This window comes from Lissotriton vulgaris, chromosome 1_1, assembly GCF_964263255.1.
Source record: "Lissotriton vulgaris chromosome 1_1, aLisVul1.2, whole genome shotgun sequence".
In the NCBI taxonomy this organism is placed as follows: domain Eukaryota; kingdom Metazoa; phylum Chordata; class Amphibia; order Caudata; family Salamandridae; genus Lissotriton; species Lissotriton vulgaris.
In genome coordinates, this window is record NC_141685.1 from 926,486,899 (window position 1) to 926,510,934 (window position 24,036).

Genomic DNA, 24,036 nt, shown 5'->3' on the forward strand with positions numbered 1-24,036 from the left:
CTTGCCTGTTCAAGTCACATTAGGTAATTCGTTTTAGAAAGGCTTGTCACACTGTTCCCTCCTATCCCTCTTGTGATGCCCCAATTGGACCTCAATCTGGTCTTCATGTTTCTCATGTGATCCATTTCGATTCCATAAACAGTTGTTCTCTGTAGCCCTTAACCATCAAAATAATCCTTCTGGTGGCCATTTGTTGGACCGGGCCTCGTGGCATGGTCCCACTCCTCCCGCATGGCGGGTCCCGGACTATCTCGACCTCTGTTCTCCGGCCGAGAGCAGCACCATCCACCCTCCACGAGTGCCGCTCCTCCGGGCAGCCCCCAGCTTACCCCCGTTGGAACTCAACGACCTCTCCTCAACACCCTCGACTGGCCCGAATCCTACCCAAGGCCCCCATCTCAGGCCCAGACTCCATCTTGGATCCTCCACGAGCAGGCCTCGTGGCCTCGGCCCGACCCCAGCCGCAGACCCAGCGAAGCCCCTACATCGAGGCACCACGATCCAACCAGGGGGTAAAGAGACCACTTGAACGGATCAATGGAGGAAGGAGTTTCGATGGTCCCCCCCATCCGTCCCCCGACGGCTGGTTTCGACCGCCCCCAGCCTCCCTGGGCGCTGGCTCCACCCCCCTGCTGGGTGTCTGGACCCGCACATCCCGGACCCTCCGGCCTCCAAGTGCGAGGGCCCGGACATCAAAGGACGGCAGACCTATAACTAGGGCAGCTCCGGAGCAGGTCGGCAGTTGTATCCTGGAGTCGAGAGACACCGAGACAAACTCATCTTCGTGAAACCATCCTTGGAGTCCTGCTGGCGCTGCCGCGGCCCATCTTCGTGAAACCATCTCCGGAGTCCTGCTGGCGCTGCCGCGGCACATCTTCGTGAAACCATCCTTGGAGTCCTGCTGGCACTGCCGCGGCCCACCTTCGTGAAACCATTTCTGGAGTCCTGCTGGCGCTGCCGCGGCCCATCTTCATGAAACCCTCCTTGGAGTCCTGCTGGCGCTGCCGCGGCCCCTACCAAGGAACCCCCAGCTCGAGGATTGAGAGCTGAGCGCAGGGTATCCCTGTACCAGACTGGTACCAAGACTGTCCCGCTACCCCTTTCCCACAGAGACTAAGTTGAGAGGATATTCCAGATATTCCTGTATCATATGATAACCTGCCTAAAAGTACTGATAAAGACGTTAAGAACCTATCTTTGTGCCGTGTCCATCTGTAGGGGGGTGATTGCTCGTCTGTACGATCCTAGGAGAGGAACCTCGCCAGGAGGCCTCTCACCCTTGCTCGGCCGACCCTAAGATTTCCTTTCTAACACCATTACATAACCCTGAAGGGCCAGCGCGCTTCAAGCTCTGTTCATCCTCTGTACAATAGCTTTTTCCCTGACAAACGGATTCTATGTACGTTTCCGTCTTTCATCTGAAAGTTGTCACTCCATTTCATGTTGGGCAGATAAGATCACCTACTTTTTTCACTCTTCCTCACCCTTCTAAGGAAGAAGGACCCCAGTGCAGAGACCTAAGGGTTATTTAATTCTACATTGTGTGCACTAAGGAACTTTCGGTGGACGACTAGCTGCTTCATCTGTTGCACTGGAGCAAAAAGGGCAGTGCTGTGCAGAAGTGGACCATCTCAAGATGGATTGTACTCTGTATTAGGATCTTCTACACATTAGCTGAGAAGCCTTCTGAAGGCTTGCTGGCCTATTCTGCCAGGGCAAAGGCTGATACTACTGTACCAGCCCTGGAAATCTGTCATGCAGGTACGTAGGCGTCCGTCATGTTTAAGAAGTACCACTGCAATGATTCTTAATCTTTTGATTTTTGAGGACCACTACTTAATAATTACTGGAGGCTGGGTACTCCCAGTGAATCATTATTGGAATCCGGGTACCCCCACTGAGTCATTTCTGGAAGCTGTGGACCCCCATCTTAGCATTTTCAATGATTTGAACTAAAACAATGCAGAAAAACACAGAAACCAAAAATCATCGAAAAAATATACAAATTATTAACTATTTTAGTTGATTTGCAAACCACTGTAAAAAAGAAATGAAATAGGAAGGTTGAAACATTTCTAATTTCAATTGAGGGCCCTCATCCATGTTTTGTTTGGTGCTCTTGCACTGCTCCCATGAATCAGTTTGTGGATGCTACGTTTTTTGTTTTGTTTTCATAGTCTTATAGTATTGCGGAATTCACAGTAATGGTGGATAAATGCATGGCCAATAAACAAAGACAATAACAGAAAAGGTAATGGGATGGGGGGACACAGCACAGGGTTCAAATGTGGTTGAGTACTCAACATCACAGCTCGATAATGCAGTCAATGGTAGGAAAACTGATCAAAATCATGCACCGCACCGATTGTACAGTTGCATCCAGTTTGTCCAACACATTCATATCCCCTCAGCTTTTAGCCTGTAATGACAGTGGCATTATTATTCCCATATTCACACCAGTGGTGGGGGAGGTTAATGTCATGAGCAATCAGTGTGGTTTTAGGCAGATTGGAGGGATCAAATTTCCTTCAACATACCCAGGATGTGATTGGATCATAGATATCTTCGGGTCTGGACGTGGAGAGCATTAATTCCCAAAAGGTAGACCGGTGTTCTTGGCAGAATGTGATATCATGAATCCATGTGTTACTTGAGGGAGCTGAGAACTTGCGCCAGTGTATGACCACTCTATGCTGCGCCGATTGGAGCATTATGGCAAGGAGGTGACTGTCCACGGGCTGGCGTCTTTGACATAACCCAGCAAACCCACCAAGGGTGTGTGGCCCAATGCTACTCCCTTAACCTTTTTTTTTTTATTTTTTTTTTTAATGATTTTTATTGCAAAAACATAGAAAAATACCAGCTTGTAAGGCATACTTCAGCCGACCCAGATTAGGAAGAGTCATAATGAATAATACAGTGTCACACGGCCATTCAGCCCACACCCCGGAGGTCGGGCGGCATTTGTAAATCGCGTGCTGAGGGTATACCATTAGAGCTAGTGTAGGCATTCAAAGTCTTATTGATCATCTGCTTTTTTCCTGTTGATTTTGTTTCCTCTTCACCCCAACTCCCTGCCCCCCCTCCCCAAACTGTTCAACTTGACTGCAACAAGTGCTACAGTCATGTGCTGAGCCACATCTTACACTTTGGGCTGCGTTCGAGATATTTGCTCCAGATACATACTAATGTGCAGCCTGTCCACCCCCGTCCCACCCCCCTCCCACCACGTAACCTTATTCTTTAGCTTCTCTGTTCCTCGTCCTGTTCTCAGATCCTCGAAGTATCTCGCATAAGGCTTTACAGTTCCATTCCATGTTATATTTGCGGTTTCGCTCCTCCCCTTCCCTCTGGTGTACTCCCTCACTGTCCCCCTTCCAAGCAATGATACTGTCTCCACTTGGCCCACACTCTACGGTATTTTTTGGGGCATCCTCTCGCCTTATAGGTCACCCTTTCTGCTGCCATATAAAGATCCAGCCCCCGTCTCCATTCCTCAATGTCTGGTGATTCTGCGGCCCCCCAATATTTTGCTATGTCTCTTTTGGCAACTACCAACGCTAGCACCAAGAAAATGAGCAGTGGTCGTGGCAGCCTAGATTTGATAGCTACTTCTCGGGGGTGCATGAGGACAATCTCCCAGTCCAGGTCCTCCATCACCCCCCACATCCGCCTCCCATATACCCCTAAGTCTTGTCAAGTCACCCAGCATGTTATTAGTCAGCGTTTTGTATGTGAGGGAGACTGCCTTGCCCAATATCTGTTCCTGGAGGAGTCTGCCCTCCAGTGGCGCGTACTCTGGCATTTCCGTGAGTGTGATATTTTGTGCCCTCCAAGCATGTCTCAGCTGTGTGTATTTGAACATTTGTGAGTGGTGTAACCCAAATTCAGTCCGAAGTGCCTGGAATGACTTCAATTCTCCCCTGGAGATCACGTCACCTATGCGCGATATACCGATGCCGTCCCACCTTTGAAAGCCCCGCAGCTTACAGAGTTCTTTTAGCCATTGGCAGTGCCATAACGGCGTTTGTCTGGTAGGTTTCCCTTCCCATCCCATACGTTTCGTAGCATGAAGCCAAGCTCTGTGTGATTACCGTCGCCGGTAGGAGCGACTTCCTCGCCTTACCACCGTACAGATAATATAGTATGTTTTTGGGCGACAGTTTGTATCTTTCGAGTGCATATGTCGGGTGGTCCGCCGGGACATGAATCCAGTCATTTATCGGGGTCAGGTGTCCCGCCCAATTGTAGGCCTCTAGGTTAGGTAAAGAGATCCCCCCACTATATTGGTGTCTTTGGAGCGTCTGCAGGGCTATCCGCGGTTGCTTTCCCAGCCATAAAAAGGTGCGAAGGTCCGCATGTATCTTCGGTATCGTTGTGGTCGGGAGTGGGTAATATTCATTTTGAAGCGCGTAGAGGAACTTAGGTAAGGTAATCATTTTGTACACAGCCGCCCCGCCCAGAAGCGTGAGCGGCAACTGTTTCCATCTATTCATGTCCATCACTGCTTCCCCCATGATTCGTTCTATATTTTTGGAAAATGAGTTTCCTGTCTAGGGTAATATATACGCCCAGATACTGAAAGCCTGTGGAGGTAGTGACCAGGCGCTCAGGAACGTTCCCCCACTGCTCCCTCCCCTGTGGATCATATAGAACCGACTTGTGCCAGTTTATGGTATGGCCTGCTCTCGCTCCAAAGCTGTCCGTTCCCTAAATAACTTTGCCACCGTTGTGTCGGGATTGGTGATGTACAGCAGGACATCGTCGGCATAAAGAGATTTTTTCCTGCACGGCCACTGAGGGTTCTCGCGAGAAGCCCTGGATACCCGGGTTCCGTCTTATCCTCAGTGCCAATATTTCGATGGTTAGTGTGAATAGGAGGGGGGATAACGGGCACCCCTGGCGTGTACCCCTTTCAACTCGGAATTTGCGGGATAGTCTCCCATTCACTCTCACTCGCGCTCTCGGGGCAGTGTATAGGAGCTGTATCCAGCCCCGCAGTTTTGGGCCGAAGCCAAACCTTTGGAGCACCGCCATGAGGAAGGGCCAGTGCACCGCATCGAACACTTTTTCAGCGTCGAGTGAGAGGAACCAGTGTGGTTCACTCCTCCCCTTGACTTCTTGCAACCAGTTGTGCGTGCGCCTGAGGTTTAATTTGGTCGCTCTATCCGGGAGAAACCCCGACTGGTCCATATGGACGAGGTCTGGGATTACCGATCTCATGCGATTTGCTAAGATAGTTGCTATAATCTTCACCTCCATATTAAGGAGTGAAATGGGGCAGTAGGAGGCACAATCATCTTTAGGTTTGCCCTCCTTATATATCGGCACAATGGTGGCCAGTGCGAGTTCCGGTGGCAGAGTCCTCTGCTGGTACGATTCAGTAAAGAGGGTTTTAAGGTGGCGCGTCAGGAGATCGGTTGCCTTTTTAAAGAATTCCGCTGGGAATCCGTTAGGGCCCGGCGTCTTACCCGTTTTCAATTTTGCTATAGCTTCTGATATCTCGTCTAACGTGATATCAGTTTCCAGCGCCGTGCAGGTTTTGGGAGACAGTGCTGGTACCTCCGTCTGTTCCATATATTGTAGTGCCACATCTGTGTCCCCCAGGTCTTTGGCTCCATAGAATCGTTCGTAGTGGGTCGCGAATGCCTCCGCTATCTCCTCATCATTGCACACCATTTCCCCGTCCTCCGACTTGATTTGTTCCAGCCACCTTGCAGCCCTTTCTTTCCTGCTCAGCCAAGCCAGGAGCCTACCCGATTTATCCCCCACATCGTATAAACGATGGAGAGTTGCCAGAGATTGTGTCCTCGCATCATTCGAGACCACCTCCCTATATTTTTGTTGGTTATCGAGTAGTTGTCGCAGAGTGTCCGCACCCTTGTGTGCTTGATATTCTTCCTCTAGTTTCAAGATAGAGGCCTCCATGTCCGCCACCTCCTCTTGTTGTTTCCGTCTTTCCTCCCCCAGCCTCCCGTGGATTCTATCCCGTAGCACCGGTTTCATCGCCTCCCAGAGGGTTATCCCAGAAGAGACTGATCCTTCATTCTCCGCGATGTACACCTTAATGTCAGCCCTAATGCCACGTGCGATCTCCGGAGTCTGGAGATCCCATGCCGCCAGACGCCATTCAGCGCCTCTCCTCCCCCTCGCACTTCCTACTTTTGCATACAGGAGTGAGTGGTCCGAAATACCCCTCGCTTTGTATTCTACCACATCATCTGCCGTTAGGTGTTGCCTTGCTACGAAAATATAGTCGAGCCTGGAAAAGACTTTGTGTGCCCCGGAGTAGAAGGAGTAAGCAGTTTTTGTAGGATGTCGCCATCGCCATATGTCTGTGAGTCCTATAGTAGTCATCAGTTGTGACAGAGCTGTCTGCGCTCCCCCTCTACGTGCTTGCCCCGTACGGTCCAGTTCGTCGGACATTACATCATTGAAATCACCCCCAACTATTTGTATGGTGTCCGCTGTGTCTAGGAGAATGGACGTGATTGCCTTGAGCGTGCGTGTTTGGAGCTTCGGTGGCGCATAAACCGACACTATAGTGTATCGCTGCCTCCTCCACGTCCCTTGCACTCCCACATACGTTCCTTGAGGGTCACTCCATGTGCGTGTGGTACAGAACGGGAACGACTTTTTAATTAGGGCCGCTACTCCTCTTGAGTCTGAGGTGTACCCAGCATGTGCCAAAACCTTATGTCTACCTCTCGCTATGAATGCACACTTATCCCCTCTATGGTGTGTTTCTTGCAACAGAATGATGTCCGGTGCTGTTCTCTTAAGGTATGCATTTACCAACCCCCGTTTAATTTTGAGCCCAGGCCGTTCACATTCCACGTTAAAATGGAGACTCCCCTGTCCTCCCTTGGCGGTGCGGCTAATGTACCTGCCATTGTGTGGATCGATTCTCATCAACCGTCGGTACAGGTGGTGGATGCATGGGACGGTGTGTCAAAGTGTATGTTTGTGACTCTCCCCCAACCGTTCCCCCCACCAACTGTGTTCCCCCCTCCCCAACTTATTGTAACGCTGCACCCTCTCGCTCCCACCGCCTCCCCACCACCCTCCCCTTCCAGACTCATCCCGGTATAGGACAAAGCTTTCAGCGGGAGTCGGTCTGTCGCCCACCCTTGCCCCCCCCCTTGCTCAACTACCCCTCACCTTTCCCCCCAAAGTGGAATGCTGTGAGGTCACTCGGCTCAGTACCGCGCCTAGTCGGACAACCAAACCAATTCAAGGAAACAAACAAACTATGTAAAATAGAAATAACAAGGGGGATTGTCAACTTGCGTGTCTCCGGTCACCCCGGCCGCCATCTCTGGTAAGCCACTCAGTCATTGTTCATGAATGTGAATCTTGTGTAGCTGAGTCAGTCCCACTATTCTTGTCGGAGGAGTCCTGTTCTAGATGGCGAATCTCCTTCACGAGTGGATGCATAGAGTTCTGTTCCTCTCCGTGCTCATCCTCGGGGTCTGACACTCCACCGTCTGCGTGGTCTTCTTCCTCTCCTTCCGAATGTACTGATTGACGAAGAACCTGTCTTCTGGAGCCCGCTGTGGAGGATTCCCCCGGCGACTCCGATCGCCCTCTCCTTACACCCGCGGACGTGCGGGCCTGGTACGGTGTCCCAGGCGTGCGGGAATGTAGTCTTCTAGATTTCCGTCGTTGGGGTTTTGGGAGCCCCCACTGCGCCTTCTCCCTCAGAGACCTGTCCACTTCCTCGCGCCCTGCCGCTTCTCTGCTCTTGAGGATCGGTCTCTCTTCGAGCCACTGCCATGCGTCTTCAGGGTGGTTAAAAAATATTGATTTCTCTTTGTATATAACTTTAAGTTTCGCTGGAAAGAGCAGTATGTATGTGATCTTCAGTGCCCTTAGTTTCGCCTTCACCATGTCGAAGGAGCGTCTCTGTTTCTGCACCTCCTGGCTGTAATCCGGGAAGATCATGATGTTAGTGTTCTCTAATCGGATCTCTCCCAGTTTCCTTGCTTCCCGAAGTATCAAATCCCTGTCCGCAAAGTTCAGAAAGCGTGCAATCACCGGTCTAGGTCTCGCACCTTCAGGTGGTTTTGCCAGCAGTGCCCTATGTGCTCTTTCAATGACGAAGCACGCGGAGAAGTGTGCCGTTGGGAAAGTAGCAGACAACCATGTGTGGAGGAACGCCGCCATGTCATTCCCCTCGATTCCTTCTCTAAACCCCACAAAGCGCAGGTTGTTGCGGCGTGCCCTGTTTTCTGCATCGTCCACCTTCCACAGGAGTTGTCTGTGCGATGCTTGGAGTTCCACCATATCTTTCCGGAGCGTGGTGAGCGAGTCTTCCGCCTCCCCGATTCGCGTTTCCGTCTCTGTGACTCTTGCCGACAGGTTCCTGAAGTCTTGTCGCAGGAGAGTGACCTCCGACCCCACCTCTCCGATTTTGACCTCTAGGGCCGCTCTGGATTCCTGAATGTCCGATCTTGAGGCTTGAATAGCTGCTAGCAGTCTACCAGTGTCTATTGGTCCCTCCTGCACTGTGTTGGGGTTCTCCCTGCCCGGGCGAGATGTCGCAAAGTTATCCATTGGGCCTCGTTTCAGGGATTTGGGTAAAGCCTCTTTCTTCCCCATGACTGGCCGTTTCAGGTCAGTCCTGCTCAAGTGCCGCTGTATTGTACTCTCCCCCGTACACTGCTCCGTCGCGACCGTTACTCTGCCAATATGGTGTTTATCCGTCGCCAGATCCTGTCCGGTGCGTCCTCTAGTAGTCACTCTCCTTCTCCCTTAGGGCTTCCGAGCATCAAAGACGCCACCTCGGTGTAGGCCTTTTACTGAGTGTCGCCGCCGCTCCGTGACGTGCCCACTGCCAGTCTGGGACCCCAGGCAGTGGTCACAGATGCTCCCAGGTGTTCTGGCCGATCCCCGGGTAACGTTCTAGCAGGGGGCCACCCCCAGTGTTGTAGTTCGTGGGAACTCGGCTGTGAGAAGTTGGCCTGATATATAATGTTCACTATTCTAGTGAGCACTTTGTATCAGTCCAAACAACCCTTATGGTGATTGGTTGTAAGTCAACCTTATGACCAGCTATCCTAGTAGCGTGGATACGAGCAGACTTCGGGCTAAACTCTAGAGGGCGTGTTAAGCCAGCTGTTATACCATCACATATACCCCTTGAACACCAAGTGAAAGGACACCACACAAGTGTTATGAAAATAAACAGTGTATTTATTTAGATCACAACAGCCCTGTACTCTTTATGAGGACAGGGTACTAAGCACACAACAAAACTCTTACGAAAATACTTTTAAGTTGCACAATTTACACAAATGCCCGAGGGGCACGGAAAACCATATACTATGGAAGTGGAATGCGAAATTACTAGCAGGTAAGTACTGTACTAATAGGCTTTGGAATCTCTAGGACTACATTACTGAACCTTCAGATTACTAGTAGGAGGCCTAGGGGACTCGGGTGCAGAGTGTGCACTCTCACGCGGGATGCGGGACAAAGTCTATGGAGGCTAGTAAAGGCAAAGTTAGTGTTCTCGGGCGAACCCGACTAGGTAGATCGAAAACGAAAGTGGATCTGGACCCTTGGATAGTGAGGTTATGCTGGGGCACCGAAATGCCGAAGTTACCTAGCCCAGGGGCTGCAGCTGCATAGGTCTGAAAAGACGTTGGGAATCCTAGTTGATGAGCCAGGAGCCTATAGAAAGAAGTTGCTGGCAGGCGACCAGTGAAGATAGTTCGAAGTGATCCAAGCCTGGATCGAAGATGGATGACACCTGAAAGCAGAGGGGACCAAGTTCTTAATCACTAGCCAGTGATTGTGTGGGCACCAGGATGGCACCGGGCGAAGTCACCTCGACCAGGTGAGTGGGCGACGCTGAGCTCTGCAGTCTCACGGACCAGGAGGCGTTGTCGGCGACCAGGATGGAGGTGCGAGCTGTCCCACGATGGTTGATGCTGTCGGCGTCGCTAGACCCAGGATTGGGGCAACAAGTATTGGCAAATTCAAGCCCACGCGGTGGACCTAAAATGGCGTCTGGGGTGGACCAGGAGGGTCCGGGGTGCTCCTCTTTTGGAAGGGAGCAAGGGCCAGTCTGGAGCAACCAGACCAGCAGTCCCCGGGTAACGTTGTAGCAGGGGGCCACCCCCAGTGTTGTAGTTCGTGGGAACTCGGCCTCCTGTGAAGGCTCGCTCAGTCAGGGACACTGTATCAGGAGATCATTTGTACCAGGGATCAGCGTGAGTCTCCCTTAGCAGCCCTCCTGCCGTCTCCGGCACGAGTGTCACTTCAAGCCCGTGTCTGCTGCTCACATATCGCTGAGCCTCCCCGCAACCGCCGCCACTGTGTCCACCCTCTTCCAACGTCTCAGTCGCTACTCCCTTAATCTTGACCCAGTATTCAGCTATAGGTGGGCACTGCCATGCAAGATGCAAACACTTGGCATGGGCATCTGACACCTTCAACAATTGGCATTAATCCTGAGACCCATACAATGTATCTGCAGATACATACGGTGAAGAAACTTAAACTGGATGATTCTCAATCTGAAGTTAGGGGAAAGGTGTTCCATTTGGCCACAGCCAGTATAGCCATTTGTTAGACTTGGCATCTTTTGGCGTGTTTCCCCTGAGTTTTTGCTTCCAGACCTCCAGGTTTTGACTGTTTTTCCTGGTGTAACATTTCTGCGCACTTCTGATTAGTGGTAAAGTGCAGGCGCTCTCTGTCAATTGTGTTATGGAGTTGTGTTTTCACATTTGGATATTTGATTTACTTGTTAGTCCCTAGGAAACTGCACAGAGTGTGCCAGGGCCTGTGAATCAAATGCTACTTGTGAGCCTGCAGCACTGATTGTGCCACCCACATGAGTAGCCCTGAAAAGGTACCTCAGGCCTGCCATTGCAGAGTATGCACGCAGTTTGTAATTGTCATGTCGACTTAGCCACTGCACACACTTGCCAGTCCCTAACCTTACCTTTGCTTTCATGTCAGGCACCCCTAAGGAGGCCCAAGGTACCCCTGTGGGCAGGGTGCAGTGTATGTGAAAGGTAGGACATGCCAAGGTGTGTGTGGCATGTCCTGATAGTCAGCAACAGCCAATTTTGTTTTTCACTATTGCAAGGCTATCTGTTCTCATAGGCCAGAATGGGCAGTTTGAATATAACATCTTATAATCCTAAACTGACCCAGGGAACAAGGTAGAAATCAGAGTTTAGTATGCCTGAACTCAGAATGTTAAAATTAATCTTTTAGTGAAGGTGATTTTTACATTCTGTGTTTGAAAATACCACTTTTAGAAAGTATTTTCTTGCTCAGTCATCCCTTGTGCCTCTGCTGGAATGTGGATTGCCTGTCTGGTTTTCAGATGACAGAAGGCTGGGAGAAGGAGTGCTCCAGGTAGTCTAGTTAGGGTCAGGAAAGGGTTGAATAGACCTGGGCTGCAGTGGGGGAAGGGGAAGATTTCCTTGCACCTCAAAGGGCCTGGTCTGCCTCTGACCCTGCTGTCTCCACCACCTGCCAGGAATTCACACCAAAGAAGGCAAAACTGGTTCTGGCTGGGCACAGACACCCTCTGCCTAGAGGATCAAATGATTTTTGGACACAAATACTTGGTTCCAGACCCCTGAACTTTAGAACTCATCTGGATCAAGAAGACTACCAAGAAAAAGAGCTGGAGAAGCTGTGAGGATAAACTACCACTTTGCTGTGTGCTTTGCTGGGCTGACCTGCAGTCGCTGCTTCTGGCTTGGGCAGTGAAAGGCTTGGACTGGGCTTACTGCAACCTATTTTGAGTCTCTCTAAGTACTTGAGGTAGAGCTTGCTCCCTGTTCACGAAGTCTCATGAACAGCAAGGACTTCAAGCTCTTCTGCCTGCAGCACTGGGGACTGTATTTTGTGCTGTATCAGAGGAAAAGCAACTCAACGTCGTCTATGACGCCACTGCCGACTCCATGTCCTGAAGGCAAGCCATAACGCTGCACCGCAATCTTGGTCTCCCTTATGATGCTTATCGATGTCGCCACCGAGCAGCTGCTTGCACCACGACCTGTGGGCACTGCAGTCCTCACCGCCTTACTTCACGCCGGCTTTCTGGCCCCGCAGAGAGCAACACGCACTGGAACCTTGGTCTCACCAACGACGCCTGTTCACGCCACCACCGAGCCGCTGCTTGTACCACGACCTGTAGGCTCCGCACCACCTTGCTTCACGATGACGCCTTGGCCGCAGCTGCTTGCACCGTGGCAGGCACTGCTTGTAAGTCACACGAAGCACCGCCCTCATCCCACACCGCCGACTTGTCCTACGGGCACCATATACTCCCGCTCGTCAGCCGACTACAGCTCTTCAGCGACGACGACGCTGCATGCACTGTGACATGCTAGCACTGTGATGAGCACCGCCTTCATCTCGCACTGCGACCCTGGTCTCATCGACGGCGCCATCCGACGCCGCCACCGAGCCGCTGCTCGCACTGCGACTTGGGGGCACCGCACTGCTGCAATTCGCACCGCTGCACTTCGTACCGCAGCACCCAACGCCTGCCGACAACAGAGCTCCTGATTCCATCTGAGAGGAGCTCTACCTGCAATGCAAGTGACTTCGAGGTCCTCATCGCTCTGCATTTCTCACAGGTACTGTTTGCGGGTCTTCCCGACTCTGTAGCTTGCCCACGACCGGCCAGAACTGTTGGATTTGTTGTTCACGACGCCGTGGTAGCCCTGGATGGAGCTATCGACATCGAGGAACTTTGTTTGAAACTTATTTTGATAACTACAGACTTTTTTTTCATATAGTATTGTAGATTTTTGTCGTTTTTGGGCTTGTTGTAATTATATAAAAATATTGGATATCTTTCTAAACTGGTGTGGTGTCCTTTTTGTGGTGCGTACACTGTATTACTGTGGATTATGTGCACAGAGTAAACACCGCGCACAGGGTAAACTCAGTCCTCAGTAGTGCCTGTAGGCAGATCTCCGCAACACTGTGCTCCACCATGGAGCCACCGGGCCAGATACCGGCTCCTCCAGCGCGTTCCTTCGGGCCGATCCGGGCCCAGACTGCACTCCAGCCCCCGGCGTCCGGCTCGTGGGAAGGCCGCAGCAGGCCACAGCTCTGCACCCGCACCACGCAGTCTCTCGTGCTGTCCATCCCTGCACGGGGGCTCCGGGGGGTGGTCCGCCGCCGAGTTCGTACTGCGGTCGCAAACAAGGACCCTCCAGAAGCGCTAATTAGGATATTAACCCCCAGGCGGCTACGGAGCTCCAGCTTCAGCCGTCCGTCATCGTGGCTGGCTAGCCACGCCCCCCCATTAGAAATATACATATTGCCATATAGAACCAGTAGGTAGTCCACAAGTTAGTGTCCAACATAACATTGCAGGGACACTATGACCTGGCTGACATCAGTTCAAGCTCAGTAACAGGATATCATACCACAGGTTACATATACAAGTAAAACTTTTTCTACGCAACCGCTTGTCCCAATTGCAATGCAGTATGAGCACATTGTACGTGCACGTATTGGTTGCATACATACATTTTCGTATCGCTTCACTCCGCTTTCTCAGTTCAATTAACCAACCAATCAAATGATCTTTTAGATAACATAAACCCAAGTACAAAACCAAAAGGAGGGGTAAGGAAGGAAAGCAGGATTCCCACATAGGTGGGTAACAGAAAAGGACTTATCGTATATCAGTGCAAAAAATGCTGTTCATACAATCGTGTGTTTGCATAGTGTAAATACCTGAAATCAATAAAGGACAATTTGGGGTGTATGATACACTTCCTAGTGTTCAGTTCACAAGTCTGGCCAGTTTACAATACCTACAGAAAGCAATACTAAATTGTGATAGGAGTGTTGACCGAGACATCCAGAGTTAGTATCCCTTGTAGCTTGCACACCATTACATTCCATGCTGTAGAGATGGGAAACTTACGAAGACCCAACGTATCCTCTCTAATTAATAAGACCGCCTCAGCTTTAACCTAATTTAACAGAGTGAAACCACGCTTTCAGGGGCGGGGGTGCCTCTGCCTTCCACCGGCGTGTGATAAACCACTTGGCTATGACAAGTCCTAAATCGAGAAACCTAGGAAAGGCTTTGTTTTTTTACTTCTTAGGAAAATCCCTGTTATGCATGCCTCCCATGTCCGCGGAAACTCCCTATCCGTTCTAGTAGCCAACGCACGGATCACCCCATCCCAATACAATTGCAATGCAGAGCAAGACCAGAGTATGTGTAACAAATCCGTGTTCACTAGTGTGCAACGAGGACAGCATGCATCCAATCTATTGAAGTACTTATTGATATTGTCTGGTAATAGGTATGGCTTTTGGACGAAGTAAAATAGGATTCCTCTAAATCGAGCCTTTCTAGGGATCAGTCTGTGGCTCTCAAAGACCGTCGACCATTCTTTATCTGAGTATGATCTTGCCCGATCAGTTTCCCATTTGGTGCGTAACGGCGTTACATCCACCTTGGTGTGTTCCTGGATCAACTCCACACACCATTTCACCAAATGTCGCCCGTGCCCATCAAGTGCACCTATTGTATTGAGAGATGTGTAGGGGGTTCCTGCAAAATGTCACCCCACCAGCGTCTTAGCATGGCCGTCCAAGCGGCATGATTCAGGAATTGGCCCGAGGGGACTCCTTCCTCTTCCGTTAAGGAGAGGAAAGGCCATAGTACGCCTTCTCCGTACAAATCTCCCAATGTGGTTACCTCAGCCTCCAGCCAGTCGGGGAGATCTGTTGCCCGGACTCGTCCCCACACTTTTGGCATACCTAGTATAGGCAGAACTGGTGCATACGGTGTAACGTGCCTGGTGACACAGTGCTCTACGAAATAATTTCTGCGCACTCCGGACCAACAAGGGTAGCGACTCAGGATCTGTTCGCGGGATGAAATAAAAAGAGGATACAATCCCAGGAGTACGGAGGCTCTCGTTCAGCATAGTCTGTCAAGTGTAGTTCCTCCACCCATTTAGTCACCCACAATATCTGGGACACGAATACTTTTAGAAAGTTGGCATTTTTCTATCCTAACTATTTTGTATTTGCAACCTGTTCTTGAGTCACGTGACTGGGTGTAGTCGGCAGTAGGACTTTGTGTATTCCTTCCAGACAGCCACACAATAAAGGGAGGTGTGCCTGGATGGGCGATCACTGGCAGGAAGGAGGGGCTGGGGCTGGGCACGGCCCCACTTGCAAATCAATAAACTCTGCCCAGGGGAGCCATGACATTTCAAGTACTTCAAAGGGACTTATCTAGAAAAACTCTACTTCCACAAAGACACTGAAGAGTGGGTCCCTCAGACTTACTCTTCAGCTCACTTTCTGGACCTTCGGAAGGACTCTGAGGACTGCCAGCTGTGTACTTCAGAAGACTGCTTTGTTGCACCTGGAAGGACTGCTCTGCTGCCTGAAGTCTGCCTTGAACCCTCTAGAGGCCTACCCGGCTGCTTGAGCCCTGTTCCACTTCTTGAAAACCAAACCACCAGGGTGACTCCAAGGGCTAGTTGGCTGGCCTCCTGATCAGAGCTTCAGGGAAAGAAAAGACTCCTACCATCTTAACCCACACCTGGACCCATCTTAAGTGAGTACCAACCCACCAAGTGGTGCCTCTCCAGCCCTGAGCCTTGAAAGTGGTGCTAAAGTTTTCCAGAATGCCAAAATCTAAAACTCATGACTTAGAGCAGTTTTTAGCCAAAGATTTTCGAAGAGGCTAGAACCAACCTGCTCATCTGCCTGCCTACGGTGCACTGCAAGTCGGCCTGACTTTGCAGCAGGTCCATCTACGTTCTTCTCTGAAACAGCAAATCCTGTTCACCGGTCTTTCATAGAAGTGGTATATGGCCTTGTGGAGCCCTAATCACTACAGCCTCCAGCCTTGTCCTGCTGTACACTTTTAACTTCCAAAAAAAGACTAAGTCTAAATATGAAAATCTTCTCTGCGATTTCCTCCAGCAGCTCTTCAGTGAGGACTCCTCCAACACCACCTGCAGCCTTGCCCTGCTCGATGCCCACCATCTCAGACATTTTTTGTTGAAATTTCTCCATTACGGTCCGCCATATTTTTGGACTTTAACCTGGTCTAGGGCAACTAGATGTCTGTTTTGTGATTCTTTTAGGGGCTAGTATTTACCTTAAATTTATTAGCCCTAACTCTGCTTCTACCGATTGGATTTTTGTTGTTTTGGTGTCAAATTTATTAAAATTACTTTTTCCTAATTGGTGTGGGATTTTTCTTGGGGTGTATTCACTTGATTACTGCTTTGTGTACTAAATAAATACTTTACCTCTAAGTTAAGCCTGGCTGCTTTTTTTGCCAAGCTACCAAATGGTTTAAGCACAGGTTAATCTAGTGACTTTTGCGGTTCACATAGACTGGGAGTGTCGCTGTTGCTTGAGCAGGGTCACCACTCTACTCAACCAACAACCCAGTTTCTCATAAATGCTGCTCTACACCATGTAAGGTGTATGATTGTAAGTGTTATCTTTTTTTGAAACATTTGCAACATGCGTTTCCATGTCGCAGGGATGACCATCGTGGTGCAGTTATCGTGTTATGAGATGCATCGCTCAGCAGTGTGATGGATGAAGTGCATAAGGCAAGTAGTTTATTGTTTTCAGTAAACTTGTAGCTGTGCAGGTCCCTTTATGGTATTACATGTTCATAGTCCACTTAGCTGGTTACTGCACTGGCTTGTGCAGTCAGATTTTCTTTAAGTTGTATGGTCTTGAGCAGGTATAGGTTAAAGAGAGAAATTGAGAGATCTGCTGGGACAGAGCAGATCGTCATTCATTCAATCAAGGGATTTATAAAGCGCGCTACTCACCCGTGAGGGTCTCAAGGCACTGGGAGGGGGGGCGGGGGGGGGCTGCTACTGCTCGAAGAGCCAGGTCTTGTGGTGCTTTCTGAAGCTGAGATGGTCCTGGGTTAGTCGTAGGTGAGTGGGGAGGGAGTTCCAGGTCTTCGCTGCCAGGTAGGAGAAAGATCTTCCTCCAGAGGTGGTTCTGCGGATTCGTGGGACGCTGGCGAGGGCGAGGCTGGAGGAGCGTAGCTGGCGGGTGGGTGTGTAGAACGAGAGTCTGCTGATGAGGTAGTCAGGGCCCATGTTGTGGAGTGCGTTGTGTGCGTGGGTGAGCAGTCTGAACGTGATCCTTTTGTTGACAGGGAGCCAGTGGAGGTCTCTCAGGTGGGTGGATATGTGGCTGTGGCGAGGGATGTTGAGGATGAGTCGCGCTGCGGCGTTTTGTATGCACTGGAGCAGAGTCTGAAGTTTGGCAGTGGTTCCTGCGTATAGGGCGTTCCCGTAGTCCAGACGGCTGGTGACATGGGCCTGGGTGACCGTTCTTCTTGTTTCTGTGGGGATCCATCGGAAGATCTTCGAAGCATTCGCAGGGTGTTGAAGCATGCGGATGAGACGACGTTGACTTGTTTGGTCATCGTGAGGGAGGAGTCTAGGATAAATTCCAGGTTACGTGCGTGGTCCGTGGGTGTTGGTGCGGTCCCCAGCGCCGTAGGCCACCATGAGTCGTCCCAGGCAGATGGGGATTGTCAGAGGATGAGGACTTTCGTTTTGTCAGAATTGAGCTTGAGGCGGCTGTGTTTCATCCAGTCTGCTGCTACTTTCATTCCTTCCTGGAAGTTGGTTTTGGCGGTGGTAGGGTCCTTGGTGAGGGAGAGTCATCTGGGTGTCGTCGGCGTAGGAGATGATGTTGATGTGTTTTCGTGCGATGGGGGTGAGGGGGCTCATGTAGATATTAGAGTGTTGGGCTGAATGATGATCCTTGGGGTACGCCGCAGATGATCTCAGTGGCCGCAGACCGGAAGGGGGGGGAGGCGGACTCTCTGGGTTTTTCCAGAGAGGAACAAGGTGATCCATTCTAGGGCCTTTCCTTGGATTCCAGTGATGCTGAGGCGGTGTATCAGGTAGCGGTGGCATACGGTGTCAAAGGCTGCTGAGAGGTCCAGGAGGATGAGGGCGGCTGTATCCCCGTTGTCTATCAGGGTTCTGATGTTGTCTGTGGCTGCGATGAGGGCGGTCTCGGTGCTGTGGTTGGCTCGGAATCCGGATTGGGAAGGGTCGATCGAGTTGTTGCCCTCGAGGAAAGCGGTCAGCTGTTTGTTGACGTTCTTCTCGATGACTTTAGCCGGGAAGGGGAGAAGAGAGATGGGTCGGAAGTTCTTGAGGTCCTTAGGGTCCTTAGTCATTGTGAGAGGTCAAGAAGCAGTGCTAGTATATAGCTAGTTGGCACCTACAGTGGTGGACAAAATTAAAGTCCTCCGTTGCTCAGCGGCATGTAGCAGATGTAGTCCGGTATTCCCTGCCTGTTCAGTTGTTGGGTGGCCTATTACTGCGGGTCGGTATAGTACTTGATGATGGGCATGACACTTGGTAGTTTTGTCTTCTGTAAGTGCCAAGCAGTGAAATGGAATTATTATGCAGTCTGCTTATATAACACTTAATCCCCCAGATGAGGCATCGCAGTGCTTTATACCGCAGCACAATGTTCTGGAATTCAGGGTTAGAAAGCTTTTTTGGTTATTGGGATTAGTCGGGTGCCTTATGCCTCCTCTGTACCCAACAAACTGGTGTCTGCAAGAAAAACGTTTACTGCAGAATGCAAAGATTGGCTCTGCAGCAAACCACAGTGGGTCCTTGTCTTAACAGTGACTAGTCGCTATCATGGTGCCTGGGGAAGTTAGTCTTGAGCTCTGAAGAAAGTCATGCTATGCATTTGCTCCAGTTTCTATGTGGTAGATTAAAGTAATTGGTGTTGGCTGTGGAATGTAGTGGGGGGTGGTGGGTATGTGAGTTCGTGCATTGGATGAAGGCATTAATAGATTAACTACAGGATATTTAATAGGTTGCAAGATATGACTTAATGGAGAAATTGCAAAATTTGTATGTGAGTTCTGGGTAATTAGCAGAGATACAATAAGAAGTATTAAGGCAAACATGCATGTGACTAAGCTGTACTCAGAGGATAGACAAAAAGCGACGAGTCTCTGAAAAGAAAAGCAGAGTTGACATTTGGAACCTGCTGCATTATTAAAGCAGATCACCTGTCCCCTAGGATTTCACATCGGAACCAGTAGATGTGAGCGAGATTCTTTGATTGTGAAAGTGTAAGTGTGCAAGTGTTTGAATGAAAAACAGTGAGTTTATGGGTACATTTGTGTGTGAGGGCACACAAGGCAAATTTCGAAACATAGAGGTGAACCAGTGGCAAGTATTATGCCTCACCAGTTTTAGGAACCCCAACCACCACTGGCTCTGGTACTTGTATAGTCTTAGTAGGGCTAGCTGGAGCTTGGGAGCTTTTATTGCCAAAGTAAGATCTGGTCTTCATGTGCAGTGCTGCGGCAGCATGGTGTAGCTGTGTTCTTCGTCCCATCTGGTGTAATGCATGTACATAGGTGTTCTATCCCTAGAATGCTGTGAAACCTCCTACCCACCGAGCCCGAAATAATAAGCTCAGCATGCGCTCCTTTTCGGATCTCGCCCTCTAGACAATGTATGCGCAGTCTCTTGTGAAATATTGTTAGCATACAGTAGGCTTGGAGTCCGCACATTGCTTGTTATTGGTTGTCTTCATTGTCTCTCATTTGCCGGCCTTTTATTTGTGAGGTACCGTAGACTTTACAGCCTTCTTGTTTGTCCCTCCTCTGTGGCATGGTTGCATTACTGTTGATTACCTGATGCGCTCGCCCTTATGCTTCCCCGCCTGTGTTGATTTCTTTCCCATTTGCTATTCTCCCAGCCCACTGCTCCATGATGCTGTCCCTCTCTACCGGAGAGCAAACTGTAGACACCTACGTCTCCATGTTGCTTCTGACCCCGGTGTTGCTTCTGTACCCCCAGCCTTTTTCGCTCACTTACTTGCGGTGCAGCATGACTAAAATATATTTGCAAAACCACTAGGTCCAAAGTGCGATTGTTGCTTTGATGATTTTTGAAATGCTTCTGTTTAGCGCGCTTCTTGCACTCATTAGACAAGCACGTTTCTGCAGGGGTCTTGTTCAAACTGCCTTGGTGTATGTGGAGGTTCGTTGCCTCTACAATCCTGCATGTTGCAATTCCGCATGCACAGTAGTAGGTCTGAGTTGCAGAACTCTGCTTTCTGCCTCACCGAGGCAAAGACAAACTGGTCTTTAGAATCTGTGTACTGCAGGAGCGTCACTAGGGCTGCTGCATCTGCCAGTTATGATATTGCACTCACACTACCCAAACACTCTCTTTGGTTTTATATGGACTCTAACTGTTGGAACACTTAATGTATGTTAGACTGAACCCTATGCCATTATCTAATGGGACCACATTTATTACTTAGTCACAGCATATCTCCACCCTTGTCTGGATTTTTCTATTGCTTTGTAAAGCCCAAGAATCTGCCTTGAGTGTTTTTTAGGGTTTTTTGTTGTGCCCTGGCCACACAAATGCCCGGTGGCTGCTGTCTGTATCCAACAAGCCTGCATCTCCTGGAAAAAATGTTTTACTACAGAATGCAGCGACTGATTGTGCAAAAAACTCTTGTTGACCAGGGTGGGCCCTTGTGGTACCAGTGGCTGTCATTTTAACTCCTGCTCAGTTTTGAACTTGGTATTCTGATCACCTTTCACTTCAGGGTGCCGAAGAGTTTTTGTAACTATTGATATTCCCTAAGTTTGCTACTTCGTTGTAAATGTCTTTGAGAGAAATGGGCCGTGCATACCTCTGTATGAACTCAAGTTTATTTTATGCACAATGATACATCACCATAACCGTAAGGATGGAGTTTGACACATCAACTGTGCAGCCATGATAGTATTTCCATGAAACTAAGGCACAACACCTACAAGTCCCATTCTGTACTGAGCATTTGTGATAATGTGTTCCTCTATTGCAATAACATTCCACGTATAGGGAACCAAACATCGGAGCAAAATGCAATGTAGTATAATTTATACCAATTCTACGAAGATCTCTTCCCAGTAGCTCTGAACTCAGGCATCACCTGCCAGGTCAATTAACTCTGTCCAGTGACAGCAACACCTGATGAAATCGGCTGCCACAGTCAAGCCACAGTGTTGTAATCTGGGAGATCTGTAGTAAAGCCTATGCACAAACTTATCTGCATTGTATTTAGCATCTAAAGCACTGCTTCCAGTACCACCACATGATGATGTTTGGCTGGCGCAAGTTTGCAAGAGGAGTTCTTTTCCTTCATTTGTTTAATGGGCAGTTGCCAGACATTGGATATACACAGCCTTCCAAAATTGTTGGAGTAACCTTGTATTTATTGCCCCTCCTATTGCAGGACACACGCACCACGCAATGAAGGTGGACTGGGTACCATGGACATTCCGCTGTTGTCAGACTTGACACACAACATCGCCAGGGACTATGGTGTGCTGAAGGAGGACGATGGCATTGCATTCAGGTGAGCAAATTCTTCCGTCGGGAGTGGTTGTCCTTGAGAAAAGTTTCTCAATTTCCCTGCAGTGCTGTGCTGTTCCTATATCAGGGCATATACCGACCTAGTTCATTAGTCCAAATCGGTTACCCCACTTGTTCATCTTATACTGTTGTATTCCAGAGGTCTTTTCATTATCGATGATAAGGGAATCCTGCGCCAGATCACCATCAATGACCTGCCTGTGGGTCGCAGTGTTGATGAGATTCTGCGGCTGGTGAAAGCTTTCCAGTTCACAGACGAGCACGGTGATGGTGAGTGTGCGGTTTGTCTTAAGGGGTGACGACAAGGTTACTTTTCTCATTTGAGCGAAGTTAGTTAGCTACCTCTGCAGGTTAGTTTTCTTTCTTGACAAGTAATCTACATGCACTGCAGGAACAACTTACAAAGTGTAGGGAAAAGGGAGTAAATGCTGTGCTTTTCTGTTTGGAACATGTGGGTTACTGATTGTTGGCTGGCAGCACAAGTTCTTTCTTTGAACCACAGTATCGACACTATACCAAACTGTTATTCTTAAAATCCCCTTACTGTGTGCCTCAGTTCACTGATCTGCCAGCACTGGCAGACAGTTTAATGCCATGAAGCTATGTATAAGTAGCGGGCCATCTACGCTTATTCCTGAAAGAGCAGTGCTCTTTTATGATCTGTTTAGTGAACTTGGATAGCTATTCTACTTCATGTCCACTAAGCTTGAGTGGCAGTGAAGTCTGTTAGCTGTCAGTTCATCAGCTAGCAACAGCTTTTATTTGTAGCTTAGGGGTAAAATTTCGAAGTTATAAATATGCTTTCAATGTTTCCAGTTGCAGTCTGAGTGTATTCAAAGCTCTGACATAAGGTTATGTTTGGGCACTTCATGCCCCTTCACCCATTTTTGCTCCTTATGTTTCTTTAAAGGCTCAGTAGGCAAGATTCGATGGTGAGAGATGTGATTAAGATGCCTTAACTGATATGCAGGGGAGAGATTGGAGGGTAGGACTTGTGAGTGGCGGGTGGGTGGCTTGTTGAGAGTCGGGCTGAGATTTGAGAAGAAAGCCTTGCAAGGGAGGATCTGAGCGATTGCTCAGAAGGTGGGTAGGATTAGATGTCTCTGCTTTAGTACTTACTGATTTTTCTCCTTACAGTGTGTCCTGCTGGCTGGACTCCAGGAAAAGATACAATTAAGCCCACAGTGAAGGACAGCAAAGAGTACTTTGCAAAAGTAAAGTGAGTCCTTGCCTCCTCACCCTTCTAAAGTGAGTGTTCTACTGTTCCAGGCCACAGTTCCTCTGGATGTTGCATCATGCTCCGAAGTTCTGCCAGGACACTGACACAAACCTTTGAGCATTGTTGAACTCTGACCCATGCCTTAACTGGCATGTGTACGATCTGTAACAACATTAAAAGTGCTGAGAAGTTGGCATAACTGGTGCCTTGTGCTTCTGTTTAGTACTGCCGTCATGTTTTGTCATCTTATTGACATCTGTGAATGCAACATCCCTTTGTGCCACCATTCTGACCCTCCTGCTCCAAGCCAGCTGCTTGAACTGTTTAAATCCCACTGTGTGGTGTTCTGAAATTACATAAGCCTTTATCAATAGCTCTACCTTGTTAAAAAAATGTCTTCACCAAATGTTCCCTTAATCTGTGTGGTCTATAGTTACTATTTGGGGATTGAACGTTTTGCCTGTAGAACCACATACCAGTGAGCTGGATGCTTTTGTGCCTCGTGAGGCATGAAGTTCCATATAAATGGCACTACAGCTCTAAGACTGTTCTTCTGTGTCAGCAACACAAGCTTTTGACTAGTCCATAATGCATACATAATACTAGTATCACCATATTCTTTCCGGAGTGGTGGAGAAAGTAGAAGGTTGGACAATGGAATGAGAAGGATGGCATCAATCAGTACGTAGTATTCAAACACAAACCATTCTTTGGGAACCGCAAACATAGAGGCACAGGTTGCTGTAATAACACTGCAGCAAGCGCAGCTTCACCTAACAGGTCTCAGCCACACAGTTAAGCTTCCCAGGGCTTCCTCATTGCCAAATCCCATCACAATTTTCTAAATGTCAATGAGGAGGCTCATGCATAAACAACTTATGAGCGGGCAGGAGGTTAGGGGGTTGTGAGTTAAATGACCTGAAATGCATTTAAAATGTGAAAGTTAAGAGGGAAACGCCATATTAGGCAGCTTAGAGCACTTTTTAAGTCGAGGACTCCGTCGCACTGCGTAAGCAGTGGGCAGAGCTCCGAAGATTTTGTTTCTTAGAGGGGGGCTTGGAACCCGCCCCTCTTCTCCATTGGCTGGCTTCCTAAACGGAGGCCAGCCCTTGGAGGAGAGGGGCGTCACTCGGTTCAAGCCCCGTCTTTTTCGGATTCAGGGGCATTTTTTTAGGCTTCTTTCTATTTACTTTCTCTCCTCTTCCCATTGGCTGTAATTTTCCCTTCCAGCCAATGGGAAGAGGAGAGAAAGAAAACCACGCCCCGAATCTGAAAATGCCGGGGCTTTTCGAAAGCCATTTCGGTTCACAGAACATGGTGAGCGCTTGTTTTCTATTTTTGGCGCTAGACTGTTTAAAGCTACTTCCCATGTTTCTTGTTAAATGTCTGTGT

At 49.3% G+C, this 24,036-nt stretch overlaps 1 protein-coding gene across 1 annotated transcript in view; it reads left to right on the top strand.

Annotated features, from left to right (window-relative positions):
* The window catches only part of LOC147748187 (peroxiredoxin-2-like), a 69,781-nt gene extending 46,938 nt beyond the window's left edge, over positions 1-22,843 (top strand). Inside the window, exons 4-6 of the mRNA XM_086959103.1 lie at positions 21,286-21,408; positions 21,565-21,695; positions 22,563-22,843. Of these exons, the coding sequence (XP_086815229.1) occupies positions 21,286-21,408; positions 21,565-21,695; positions 22,563-22,648 (340 nt within the window). The 3' untranslated portion in view covers positions 22,649-22,843. The remainder of the gene's footprint in view (positions 1-21,285; positions 21,409-21,564; positions 21,696-22,562) is intronic.
* Positions 22,844-24,036: the final 1,193 nt, after the last annotated feature.